A 14,582-nucleotide genomic window follows, 5' to 3' on the forward strand; every position below is an offset into this window, starting at 1 on the left:
AATGATTTTCAGTCAGGGACTGCTTTGTTTCCAGCACTATCTTAGGTGATTTGGGTAATGAAACAGAGTCATAAAGTGCAAACTGAAAGAAATATTAGTGATTATTTAGATTTGAGGAAATTGAGACCCAGAAGAGTTAAGGATTTTGTATCATAAGTGACAGAGTACAATTTAAACCCAAGTTTTCTAGCTCTCAGTGCCATGTTCTATCCAGTAGTCTGTGCTTTTTTTCTTTCTGTAATAAACAATGCTGCATTGAAAACTTTGAATCATATGTACTTACCTACTGATCACACGCTCATAATCTCTTATATTATTTATAAATTAGGGATAATTTATAAAGAACTACTGGAACTGCTTAATAAATAAGTTAATGCATTTTAAATGCTTAGCCTAGGGCCTGGCACAAAGTTAAGGCTCCATAAGTGTTAGCTGTAATTATTATATTAATCTCATTTCTTAGGCTGTTTTCTAAAAGTGTAATTTATTGGTTTAATTTATTGGAATATTCACCAAGATAGACCACATTCGGGGTCAGAAAACATGTAAATTTGAAATCTGTTTTTGGTCCTCTACAAGATTGTAGGAAGCTTCAATCCAATGGATATAAGTGTCATCTATAGACTACTTCATCCATCAACAGCAGAATACACATTCTTCTCAAACTCACATGGAATATTCACCAAGATAGACCACATTTGGGGCCATAAAACAACTCCTTAATAAGTTTAAAAGAATAGGAATCATACAACGCCTGCTCTCAGATCACAGTGGAATTAGAGTAGATGTCAATAAGAGAAAGATAGCTGGAAAAATTCCAAATACTTAGAAATTAAGCAACATACACATACTTCAAAATAACACATGGGTCAAAGAAGCTATCACAAGAGAAATTTAAAAATATTTTTATCTAAATGAAAATGAAAACACAGCTTCTCAAAACTTGTGGGATACTGTGAAAGCAGTGTTTAGAGAGAAATTTATAGTATCGATTGCATATATTATGAAGAAAGATTTAAAGTTAATGATCTTAGCTTCCACCTTAGGGTACTAGAAAGAGGAGGGAAAATTACATCTAAAGTAAACAGAAGAAAAGAAATAATAAAAATTAGAGCAGAAATCGGTTAAATTGAAAACAGGAGACCAATAGACAAAAATCAATGAAATCAAAGCTTACTCTTTGAAAAGATCAATAAAATTGATAAGCCTATAGCCAGGCTAATGAAGAAAAAAAAAGGAGATCCTTTCATCTGTTTTTGAGGAAATAATATTAAGCCTTCTATCATTAAAATATTCTTAAATTCTGGGAATCAGTTGCTCATATAATAGTATAATTTTAATATGGCAATATATTGCAAATGTTACCATTTTATTAACAATTTTTGCTGTTAAATTTATAGAGAGATGAATCTGTAGCTTTATTATTTGTATGCTATTTTGATCAGGTTTTATTTGGGTAAAGAAGTGATATGCTAGACTTCACTGAAATTAAAAATTTGTGCTCTGCAAAGGACCCTCTCAAGAGAAGGAAAAGATGAGGCACTGACTGCAATAAAATGCAGACATATGGTAAAAACTGTTATCCAAAATATACAAAGAACTTTTAAAACCCAATAATAAGAAAACAGCCCTAGCATTGCAAGATCACCACACAATATTACTTGTGTTCCTGTATGCCAGCAATGAACAAACCACAAAGAAAGTTAAGAAAACTGTTCTAGTTACAGTAACATCAAAAAGAATAAAGTACTTTGGAATAAATTTCAGCAAGAATGTTAAAGATTTGTGCACTGAAAATTTTAGAACATTGCTAAAGCCAAGAAGACCTAAATGAATGGAAAGACACCCAGTGTTTATGGACAGGAAGACTTAATACTGACTAGATGTCATTGTTGCCCAAAGTGATGTATAGGTTTAATGCAATCCCTATTAAAATGCCAACAGCCTTTTTTGCAGAAGTGGAAAATGAAGTCCTCAAATTCAGGTGGAACTGCAAGTGGCCCCAAACAGCCAAGCAGAAAAAGAAGGAGAAAGGTGGAGAACTTACACTTCCCAATTTCAAAACTTATTATGAAGTTATAGCAATAAAAAGAGTGTGGTACTGGAATAAAAATGGAAATACAGACCAAAATAAAAATATAGAATAAATTTTTATTTCAGACTATCAAAATAAAGAGTTCCGAAATGAACTTATGCATCTATGGCCAATTGATTTTTGACGTAGGTACTTAATCCACTCAGTAGGGAAAGAATAGGCCTTTGAACACATGTGCCGGGACAACTGGATTTCTACGTGCAGATAAATAGATTTTAACCTCTACCTCACACCATATAAAAAAGTTAACTCAAAATGGGTCAACAACCTAAATATCAGAGCTATAACTGTAAAACTCTTAGAAAAGAATATTGGGGTAAATCTTCATGACCTTGGATTTGGCAGTAGATTCTTAGATGTGGCACTGAAAGCATAAGCAACAAAAGATAAAATGGATGAATTGGACCTCATCAAAATGAAAACTTGTATTCATTGCATCAAAGGACATTTTTAGGAAAGTGAAAAGACAGCCTAAAGAATGGAAGAAATTATTTGCAAATCAAATATCTGCTAAGGTTTGATACCCAGAATATAGGAAGAACTCCTACAAGTCCTACAACAGAAAGACAAACTACCCAATCAAAAATGGGCAAATAAACCTTTCTCCAAAGAAGATATTTTAATAGCCATTAAGCACACGAAAAGATGTCTGACATCATTAGTCATTAGGGAAATGAAGTTAAAACCACAAGATACTACTCCATATCTACTGGGATGTCAGCTAAAATTGAAAAATGGAAGGAGGGAGGGAGTTTTCTCCCTTATTGCTGAGTGTATATATCAACCTAATTTCTAAAAAGACGGCTTTCAACCAAATTTCTCCTCCTCAATGCCCTACTTAAATGCAGAGACCTATCATTTTTTTCTAGAGTGAATATTGAATATATTAGATTAGACCTTTGTCATTTCTCCCTGAACTATTTTAGAAGCCCCCTCTCTTTTCTTTTTGTACATTTTAGCTCTACATCCCCTCCCCCAATTTAATCTTTTAAAAACACAAAGTATTTATTACCTTTTATTAGTTCCACATCAGAAACAAGATTCACGTTTTTCCCTCACTCTCTATACCAACAATAATTGTATATAAATTAAACCTCTAAGTGTAAAACAAGTAATTATATAAGTATCAGCAGAAAATATGGATAAATATATAACCTTGGTGTGAAGAAGACTGTAAAATACACAATAAAAAAATACACACTAAGAAAAAATTGCAACATATAGAAGACAAAAGGTTAATAGAAAGTATTACTTTTATGTGATACACAAAATAATGCTTAGCTATATGAACAGTCCTTTATATTATAGAAAGAAGTTATTATTTCATATTTTTTCTTATAGATGAACTAATCTTTTGTTATTATTTCTATAGCAAAAACAAATTAGTTACTCACCAGGAGTATACAGCATAGAACATCAGCAAGAGATAACTAAATTAAAGACTGATTTGGAAAAGAAAAGTATCTTTTATGAAGAAGAATTATCCAAAAGAGAAGGAATGCATGCAAATGAAATTAAAAATCTGAAGAAAGAACTACATGATTCAGAAGGCCAGCAACTTGCTCTGAACAAAGAAATTATGATTTTGAAAGACAAATTGGAGAAAAACAGGAGAGAGAGGTAAGAATCAAGCTATTTACTCCTTTAATAAATATTTATCGAATGCCTGTTATGTGTCAGGGACTGGGCATACATAGGCAATAAACATTCCAGTCCTCAGGAAGACCAGGTCAAGATGGGTAAATAGATAATTACAGTACAGCATGATAGGAAAGCAAATGGGGTGTGTCAGGAGCACCCTTAGAAGAGGCACAAAAGTTACAAAAAACTCCATGTAACTTCAGTACATGGAGTTTTGGGATCAAATTATTTCTAAGTTGAGACCAAAGAAATATATGGCTGTGGTGGAGTGTCCAGGCAGAGGTAGCAGAATGTGCTAATATCTAGAGGAGAAGGGAGAAACAACAAAGTAGAGAAAGAGCAGCAAGAATGACAGGAAGAAGACCAGGCAAATTTGGTGCCCGGGAAGCCATGTGATGAAAACATATCAAAACCGTCTACATGTCAAATGAGATGAGGTCTAAATAACATAAAATGAGGTCCAAATAATGGCAGTTGAGTTTAACAAGGTGAAGGTCATTGGTGACTTTGATAAGAACAATTTCAGGGGGATAGTAGGGGCCAACACCCCCCACCCCCTCACAGTGAGATCCAAAAACTTGAAGGAGAGCTATTGGAGACAGAGTGTAGATAACACTTATTATTTGGAGTCTTTTATTATAAAAGCAAACAGTGCAATGAGGTAGTAGCTGGAGGAGAAATGTATCTCAAAAGAAGTTATTTTGCCTTCTTTTTTAGATGGGAGAAATAACACCATGCTTGTAATCTGAAATTATCCAACAGGTAATTCAGGAGAGAGGAAAGAAGTGTCAGAGCAGAGTCCTTGAGCATGTGCCTAAGTGGGGGGATTGGCCTCAGCTGTGTTGTTTACCTACAGTAAGAGAAGAGGAAGTGGAGTTTGTGGGCACAGAAGGCAGAGAGGTGGTGGGAATTTGGTTATGTGCCGTCTTGAGTTGGGCATGTTGAACTTGAGGTATTTGGGAGACATCTTTGTAGAAATACCAAGTCAGCAGTTTGAAGCCCAGAGCAGCTGCCAATGCAGGTTCAGAGTTCGTTGGCATAATAAGTGATAATTGAAATCAGTAGTGTAGTAGATGAGGTAGCTCAGGACAAATGTGTAGAAAGGCAGGAGTACATCCGAGACAATCGCGAGGAACACTGGCGTCTCTGGGAAGGATGGACAGGGAGTTCACAGAGGACGCTGAAAATCCGGCGCGTGTGGTATTGCGGTAGCCAAGAGACGGTAGCATTTCAAGGGGAGGGAATGGATGACACTGTCAAAGGTAACCAGTAGATTGGATGTAATAGCAAAGGACTGGTGAGTGTTGAGAGGACAGTTTTTTTGAGGTGGTGGTGGCAGAAGCCAGATTTTGGTGTGGTGAGAAACAGGTGATGAGAAAGTGGATATGGTCAACTCTTTCTAGATTTCAAGATGGTCACTTAGCAGTGAATGGGAAGACACGCAAAGTGAAAAATGGAGCATGATGTAGGGTTTAGGGAAGAGTTCATTTTGTTTTAATATGAGAGAAATTTAGCTTTGTTTAATGCTAATAGGAAAAAAGAATGGTTTTAGACAGAAATTTTACTCAGTTTATTCATGTACATATTTTTCTGAAAGGAGGCTTCTTCATAATTTTTCGTGTTTTTGTTGTTTGTCCTTTGAAGTTGCTTCTGAATCAAGAAAAATTCTTAAACATAACAAAATTTTGCATTTTGACTGTAGTTAATAAAGAAAGTGGTACATTTACTTGGGCACAGGATGGTTTATTTTCCTGGAATTTATTATTTATATTCTAATGTAATTTATTTTCATTAATTTAGTGGTATAAAGGATTTTTAAGATTACATTTTTAAAATCAACCATTATTTATGTTCTTTGTTGATTTGGGAGAAATCATATAAAGTTACCTGGAACTGACCGACATTGAATTTCTTTTTCTGCGAACATCCTCCTTAAACCGCTGTCGATATAAGCCTCTGTGTCTGCATTTCTGTATCATTATTCGAAAACTGATTCCTCCTTCTCCCTTAGGAGGTTTTTAAAAGTGTTAGAACTGTGTTTACCTCTAGAGGTGAATCAGTTCTGCCCACAGAACTATCATTTTAAATAAGTTTTATAATATTAAAGTTGTGTATGTGCGTTTATATGTGTAGGTAGGTAGGTACTTAGGTAAAAAGGAAGGAGCGAAGGAAGGAAGGGCTGAGTGTATTGAGAGAACTGTTGGAAATGTAATTGTGAATTTTCTATGCAACCCAGAGCTGAATATAAGGAATCATGTTGTGGTCCATATATCGTCTTCCCCTAACCTTATTTCCCCATACTTTCTAGTTTATACATAACTAAATAAGGTGAACATATTAGGAAGTCTACAAATGACAGATGTCTTCCTCACATTTTCAAATGAAAAAGGAAGATGTTATTAAATGGACAAATCTATTTATTATTTAAAAGAAAACGATTGCGAGCTTGAATTTTAAGGGAAAGGATCATAATTTGGAACAGTCAAGATTTAAGTGACTTTTCAGAATAAAGCATATGGTACAATAGTCAATCTGGTACACCATTATTTTACCTTTAATTCAATTCCTTTTTTTTTCTTTATGTTTTGAATTGTGTTAGTCAAAGTGAAAGGGAGGAATTTGAAAATGAGTTCAAACAGCAGTATGAACGAGAAAAAGTATTATTAACTGAAGAAAATAAAAAACTGACAAGTGAACTTGATAAGGTGAGTAATTCAATCTCATTTATATTCATTGAGTACATGCTAGACGTTCTCCCAAGTTCATAAAAATAAACATTACCTTTTCTTGCTAAATTGAAAGATATGATGAAGTAGAACTTTGGGTAGAACCTTGAAAGCAAATTCATACGGTAGGCAAGTATTTAATGGCAAATGATAACAAGAAAGTAATAAGGAAGGATTTGGGGCTTCTGCTTCTATTTGAACCTTTTGTCTATTTTTGCTCCTTTTATTCAGCTTTTGCTTCTTTCTCTGCTTAACTCTCAGTCCACCTAGCTGCACACCTTCACTGTTTCTTTGTATTTATTCGTTTTCTGGGTTGGTGTGAATTGGGTATTTTACCCATGAGGGATAACCAAAGAATACCTTTGACACTGATATACCAACTGTTCCATTGGGAACCAGCTTGAAGAGAACTGAATTCCTTCTCAATAGAATTTTAAATACAGAAGCCAAAAAGCAATTATTATGTAAATTTTGAAACTTATATAACGTTTGTAACTAATACATTCTCACATTCATTCACATTTTTAAACTCCAAAAATAAAAATTTAAAAGGAAATAGGAAAAAAAAAAGGTTCATTGATATTTTCAGAAGTCTTAAGTTCTACTTTTAAATAAAAGATAACATTGCAAATAAAATTAGCCATATATTCCATGGACTGAAAGTAAATGGTTTCTAGTAAAAAAAAATATATCATTTGTATGTTGTTTTAAAATTACTTTACCAAAAAAGCAAAATTATAAACAAACATGGAAAATATTCAACATAAAAGTTACCCATGATCTCATCACCACGAAACACTTTAATTTTACATGTTTCTTTTCAGATTTTGCTTACATACATATTATTACATAATTGTAGTAATACATACATTTCATTTTCAAATTTGCCTTTTCATTTAAAATGTTGTGAGCATTTTTCCATATTCCTTTGTAGTCTTATAATTATTATAATCCAGATTTGTTACACAGACATTTGTATGGATAAATTTATATGATGTCTGGTATTTGCTTCAGAATAATGCGGGAGGATGGTTAAGAACACAGGAGTACAAATGAATTAAGATTGCCATGGTGGCGATACTTGTTGAGGTGGGGTGACGGGCTCATGATAAATCACCTACATAAGCTTGAAATTCTGCTGGTTTTTTTCTAAAGAGGATGACATAGAGACATTTTTACCGCTAGAATTGGGGAGTTCTTCAGACAAATGGAGAATGTTCACAAAAGGAACCAATTCAGAGTACAGAGTAAGGGAAAGAAGTTAAGGCAGAAGGAGAATTCAGAGTACTTGATGTTTCTAACTTCAGTGACCCACAGGTCATGAAATAATAAGGAATCAGGAAGACAAGCATTTTTGAGTAGAATATAGTGAATTTAAGATTTAACAAGAAGGGTTTGGGCAGCTTGACTTGCTGTTCCTAAAATTCATACGTGTCCTAAAACTACCATGCAGCTTACCACTCTGTATGAGAACTTAAGTGTGCGCAACCAGCAGTTGGAAGAAGAGGTAAAAGATCTTGCAGACAAGAAAGAATCAGTGGCACATTGGGAAGCCCAAATCACAGAAATAATTCAGTGGTGAGTACTCTTTTACATGTGTTTTTGTGAGTGATTTTTGGATATATGGTCAAGTTGGTATGGTTAACGGGAGGTGACTAACACGTTATCTTATTTTTTGCTATGAACCATGTAACCCTAAAAAGCACAGCTTTATCACTGTTATTTATTAACTGCTATGCTTTCTGTTATGGTCCTCTGTTCCCTAACTCCAACAAATACCCCGTCAGCTTTTACACAGCACCACTGAAACCTAGTATTCCTTTCTAAGCAAAGAAAATGTTCTTCTCTCCTAAGACAGTGGGTCTTAAAGAACTGAAGAAAGTCGTTCACTAGCTATAGATGTTCCTTTCTAAAATCAAAGTTGCTGTATTTGTGATAATTTTAAGAAACAGAAAGCTTGGAGAAACATTTAGAATCTGAAAATGTTGTGCTATCACCTTTCTTAATTATAACAGATAGACACACACAAAGCATTTTAAAACACTTAAATAATTACAGTTTAGTTTTATTAACTATTCTTGAAAGGAATAATTACCTTAATGGTAATAATAAATTTCAAAGGTTTAAGAAAAGAATAATTACCTTACTAATCTTTATATTAATTCATTCAATAAGTGATTATTGTGGTATTTGTAAAAAATTAGTACATATTTTTTATTTCTTTTTTTAGTTACAGTTGACATTCAATATTATTTTGTATTTGTTTCAAGTGTACAGCATAGTGGTTAGACATTTATATAATTTATACAGTGATCCCCTGCTTAGTCTCGTACTCAACTGGCACTATACAGAGTTGTTACAACATTATTGACTATATTCTCTATTCTGTACTTTACATCCCCATGACTATTTTGTAACTACCAATTTGGATTTCTTAATCCCTTCACCTTTTTCACCCAGCTCCCCAACCCCCTGCTCCTTTGGCAACCATCACTTTGTTCTCTGTGTCTATGAGTCTGTTTGTTTTGTTTGCTTGTTTATTTTGTTCTTTAGATTCTACATATAAGTGAGATCATACGTATTTGTCTTTCTCAGTCTGACTTACTTCACTTAGCATAATGCTCTTTAGATCCACCCATGTTGTCTGTCGCAAATGGTAAGATTTCATTTCTTTTTATGGGTGAGAAAATTTGTATATTTTTATAATCCATGAAGAAAGTAGAATCCAATGGGGATTTTATTTTCTAATAAAAGTAGGTAAGTTAATGTTTTAAATTTACTTTTTAAGTTTTTTATGTTTTTTGGCAAATCATGGATGTTTAATTTATCTGAAAACAACTACGTTCTTCATATGTTTATAGACCAATCATTTGGTGGAAATTTTAGTTTCTTGTGCTCTTATTTTGGTTCGTTAGCATTTTTTCCATTTTCCTTAACTTATACCAGATTAATGCCCTCCTTCTTAAATAATATCAAAAGTGAATAAACACTGTCTTTTAAGTAATCTTACCCAAATGACTCAAGTATCTTGATAATGGCGTAACTGTAGAGATCTTATGTTAACTTATCTTTGGCTTAATAATGTGACTATTCAGTGAATATCTAAAGGAAAATGCCACTGTTGGGGAAATTTGGTTATGTTCCAAACAGTATAGTTAATGGTTCGTTTAATGTTTAATTTATGCCCTTGTCATCAAGTCTGATGACGTTACTGAAGAAAAACCATTTTACTCTTTAGCCAAGCTTGTATAAAAAATTATGACTATTTATTTGTAAATCCATTATTATATAAGCAAATTTATAATTAAGGTGTTGCTGGAAATGACTTTCTAGAACACAAAGTTGATCTGGCCAAAGCCTGAGATCCTGGACCACTGATCTTTTCCAGTAACTGGCATGAGGGTTTGGGTGGAATGGGAAGTGGTCCTGGTAAAGGAAGGAAGCTTTAAATGTGGATTCTCTGTAAAGGTTTGGTAGAAAGGATGGAGGCGAAAGTTTTCATATGATGCCACAAAACACTCATTGTACACTTTTCATATTCAAGTGAAATGCGCAGAAGAAATCAGGAATACACGGAAGCCACTTTGCATAAAAGCTGTTATTTAAAAATGGACTTACATTAGCTAACAAATTGTTAAATACCTAATAGGCTAAAAGTAAAAGATATACTCCCTGTTCTCAGAGTTCTCACCTTCTTGAAAGCTAACTCTCTGAGATATTCTATCCAAACTTATAAAGGTCAAGAGTCTCAGGCTATTTATAGTTTTTCAGTCTGGTATATTAAACACTGAAACAATGCCAAAACAAGGTATTGGAAACTTGTGATATTCAGTAATTCCCCCCTTTATCCGTGGTTTCACTTTCCGTGGTTTCAGCCACAGTCCAAAAATATTAAATGGAAAATTTCAGAAATAAACAATTCGTAAGTTTTAAATTGTGTGCTGTTCCGAGTAGTGTGATGAAATCTTGCATGGTCTCACTCTATCCCACCCCTGAATCATCCCTTGAGTCCTCAGGAGTCTAAATTCTAAAGATGCTAAAGCAAGGCTCAAGATTTAAACTTGCCTGCTGTATACATCACAGATACATATTAATTTTCCTGAAATATACTTTTGCTCATAGCTATTCAATGGCTTGAATTTTATCTTTGAAAACAACCAGAGTGCACAAAGCAAATAGTCTTCTCCAAAGTGTATTAGAATATACTTTTGAGCATTACAAATTTCATCTTCTTCTTTATGGAATTACAGCTTTCTGTATACCGATGGTTTTCATTCTTGAGAACAGTACCTTCTTCTGTAATTTTCATATGTTGATGGTCCCCTTGTTTGGAGAAGATGTAACAAAATGCAGACTTTCTCTTGAGAAATTCTAATGTGTGGAATTTGTCATAGTGAATATAATTTGAAAACATTTCTATCTAAAATCATAATAGTTGCATCAGCAAGATAGTCTTAAAACAGTAAATAGAAACTGAGTTTCAGTAGACTTTAATTATTTGTCTTTGACTATTTACCGTTTTAGAAAACAGAAGAGATTTATTACAATACAACCTTGATTTTTGCAGAGTGTTCTACTTGAAACTTTCTAAATGTAGTGTCCTTCAGTTTTAAGAAGGGTGTGTTATATTTTCATAATATAAAATGGCAGACTCCAACTAATGAGAACTCGTAATATTCTTTAGAAATCATGGGGGCTTAATCTAATATTAAAAGAATATTAATTCTATGGTTCACATGTGAAATTTTACTAATTTATCAGATGTGAGTAATTTGGACTTTCCTAAGCAGGGCCAGCATTAATTTGTAGATAACTGAACAGTTCAATAAACCTCTTCCCCTTGTTGACAGATAGTGGTGTGTGGTAAACCTTTGAAAGAAGGTATTTAAGAACGTCTTTAAATTTCTATCACTTTTCACTTGGTTTTTTTTATGATGCTTTAAAATAATACATATCTCACTGAAGGTCTTCTGTTTGGCTTACTTTTGTACTTTATCACTGTCTTTCTGTATTGTAGGGTCAGTGATGAAAAGGATGCACGAGGGTATCTTCAGGCCTTAGCTTCTAAAATGACTGAAGAATTAGAAGCATTAAGAAATTCCAGCTTGGGTGCACGAGCAACAGTAAGCTACCATTCTGCACTGAGGCTTATCATATTACAGGAGAGAAAGACTCAGGAAGCACTATAATAAATCTGAGTTCTTATGTCAGTTTGTCTAGGCTTTATTTAGCCTGATTTCTGTTAAGAGTTTTTATGAGCAGTCAGTTAGTCCAAGTCTTTTCCAGTTTAGGAAATCATGACACATAGTTGCTCAACTATAATTTGTATGGCTAACCATTATTGGTAATAATGATAAAAAGTAAACTCATGTGTGAGTCTATCGTTATTTCTGAATTTAATGAAAAAAAGTATTTTCACAGGCAATGCTTTTATTCTGTCACTAGAGAAAGATGATGTGTTTAAGTAATTTCCAAATTCATTTGGATTACTAAATTTAAATGTTACAAATGAAATGGGATGGAGCTGAAAACATAGTCATATCATTTTATAGGATATGCCCTGGAAAATGCGTCGTTTTGCAAAACTGGATATGTCAGCCAGATTGGAGTTGCAGTCAGCTCTGGATGCAGAAATAAGAGCCAAACAGGCCATCCAGGAAGAGCTGAATAAAGTTAAAGCATCTAACATCATAACAGAATGGTAAGATGGAATAATATGGTCCTATTCGAATTTCTACGTTAGTCCAAAATATTTGGAGAGAAGTTACATGTTTAGTTTCCTACCTGTCACTTTTTTTTAAGTGATGACCAGAAAAAGTTATGAAGATTTGAAAATGAATAGATACCCTCAAGCCTTGTAGGCAGTGATGGGGTTTTAATACAGCCTTGTTTTCCTCTGACTTGTCGGTAAAGTGGAATCAATATTACTAATTAATACTCTGTTACTTACTTTTCCCCTTATTTGTAAAACTTAGTTGACTCTCAGATTTTATTCCATTAAATCCCCAATTTTTTCTTGTTCAAGAATCTCATATTAGTATTAAAATGTAACATGGAGTTAGAACAAAATATAGTCATCTGAAAATTCTGGCCTATACCATATGTCTTTTACAAGTGAAGGTTCTATTGATGGTAAATTGCATAATAGTATAATGTATTTTAATTATCGTTTTTTATGTTCTTTTATGTGTAAAAAAGTATATCCCCCACAGTCTCTGGGAAAGTTAGCAAATGAATACGTTCACTCAGTTCTTATCACAACAGTGGAACAAATTATACTCTGAATAAGTAAATGATAAAATGAAAGTCACAGTTGGAATGGATATAAACATGGTTCAAGAATACATCCAGTATATGTGATATAGAGGAACAATAGAAAGTTCATGTTACAAATCAAAATATAAATAGAAAAATCCTTTTGGTGCTTGGACTACCTAAAGTTCCAAAGATATTCGGTCACGAAAAGAAATACAGGCCCATAAATTCAGTTTTTAATGGTGTGAAGCCTTAGTCTTAGGCAGCCATTAATGTTTTGAATCAAATCAGAGGCCAGATACATAGCAGCCCAGTTGAACTATATTCCTGTTATAAATATTCTAGATAAAAATTAAGTATGCTTTACTTAAATGTGTTAGTGTGACATTGAAAATGGAAAATAAAACCTTTTCTGGAGAATGTGGTTTGATCCCAGCAGAAAGAGCTACTTTCTTCTCGTGCCTAGAACATAGGAGTTTGTACATTTGGTCATAAATCAGGGATATGAGTCAAACTGAAAATTTCAAACATCTGTATGCTCCACTTTCATGGTTCTCTGTGAAAGAAGGCTAATAGAATTCCAAAATTAATGTTTGGTTTTATGACTTTTTAAAATTAATAATTTAGCTTAGGGTCAGCAACTCTTTCCATAAAAAGCCAGATAGTAAATATTTGGGGGCCATATAGTCTCTGTCTATAGAGTGTTATGGTGCCAAAGCCGCCATGGACAATAAATAAATGGATGAACCTGGCAGTGTTCTATAAAATTTCACACGGGACTAGATGACAGGCTGGATTTGTCCTTCCTGCAGTAGTTTTCAGTTCCCTAATTTAGTGTAACTGACTTTGAAACCAAGTAAATCCAACTACATACATGATGGCTCACTAACCAGCAATCAAAATAATGGCATTTTTTTTCTTTTTTCCCCCTATTTAAGTAAACTAAAAGATTCAGAGAAGAAGAACTTGGAACTACTATCAGAAATTGAACAACTGATAAAGGACACTGAAGAGCTTAGATCTGAAAAGGGTATGGGCGTGTTTTTTGCATCAACCAGGACTTAATATTCTGTTGTGAATACATTTTATTACACAAGAATTAGCTTATTGTGTAGGTAGAAGAATTGTTTCCGTAGGCAATTCTGGAACTTATTTATGGATATATGTATGTATATGTGATACACACATATTTGGTAGTCTAGTCTCTGAGTCCTTTTGTTTTACTTAATATACATCGTTTAAAGATTTTATTGTAACAGAAAAACTCACTTTGCCATAAACTTAACATTTTTCAGTGCCATGGACTATTTTGCAAATAATGTTTTTGTGATTGGAAAAAAATACTATTTTATAATATACTTTATACTGTTCTCAAATGTTATAGGGAATTCACTCCCTAGGTAGTTGGGGAAACAATGTATGAAATGACTAAAGCTTAATCTAATTCAGTATTTTAAAAGGGCAATTTAAAGGTGAAGAATTATTTTGGTGTTCCAGTGTCGTCTTCCATTTGATTATTAAATTATTTGCCCCGTGGAATTTCCCAGAATTTATTCCCATTTTCATGAAAACATTGCTTGAACATTTTTCTATTAATGTGAAAAGCAACTCAGAGTGCTTCATAGCTCTATTATATGAACTTCTTAACTTTCCATAATGTGGGCATTAAGAATGTGAAGATTTAATAAAAAGAAATTTAGAATGTCATTTTCTTAATGAAGGCATCTCTTATATGCAGTTATTGAAAATTCACTTCCTGACACAGTCAGTATTGCCCGCTGTGACCTAGTTAACGGGCTTTATGTTTTGCTTGCGTGCTTTCCTATCGTTTCCCAGCCCTGTGACATACAGTGATGTATAAAGCT

At 33.5% G+C, this 14,582-nt stretch overlaps 1 protein-coding gene across 18 annotated transcripts in view; it reads left to right on the top strand.

The window, feature by feature from the left end:
• CDC42BPA (CDC42 binding protein kinase alpha) overlaps positions 1-14,582 on the top strand; it is a 203,728-nt gene that overhangs the window by 132,231 nt on the left and 56,915 nt on the right. For all 18 annotated transcript variants that reach the window (XM_074316911.1, XM_019730880.2, XM_019730876.2 and 15 more), the window contains 6 exons: positions 3,468-3,715; positions 6,336-6,441; positions 7,916-8,040; positions 11,480-11,585; positions 12,015-12,163; positions 13,656-13,747. In XM_074316911.1, coding sequence (XP_074173012.1) covers positions 3,468-3,715; positions 6,336-6,441; positions 7,916-8,040; positions 11,480-11,585; positions 12,015-12,163; positions 13,656-13,747 — 826 coding nt within the window. The remainder of the gene's footprint in view (positions 1-3,467; positions 3,716-6,335; positions 6,442-7,915; positions 8,041-11,479; positions 11,586-12,014; positions 12,164-13,655; positions 13,748-14,582) is intronic.

This window comes from Rhinolophus sinicus, linkage group LG12 (genome assembly GCF_036562045.2).
Source record: "Rhinolophus sinicus isolate RSC01 linkage group LG12, ASM3656204v1, whole genome shotgun sequence".
NCBI lineage: Eukaryota > Metazoa > Chordata > Mammalia > Chiroptera > Rhinolophidae > Rhinolophus > Rhinolophus sinicus.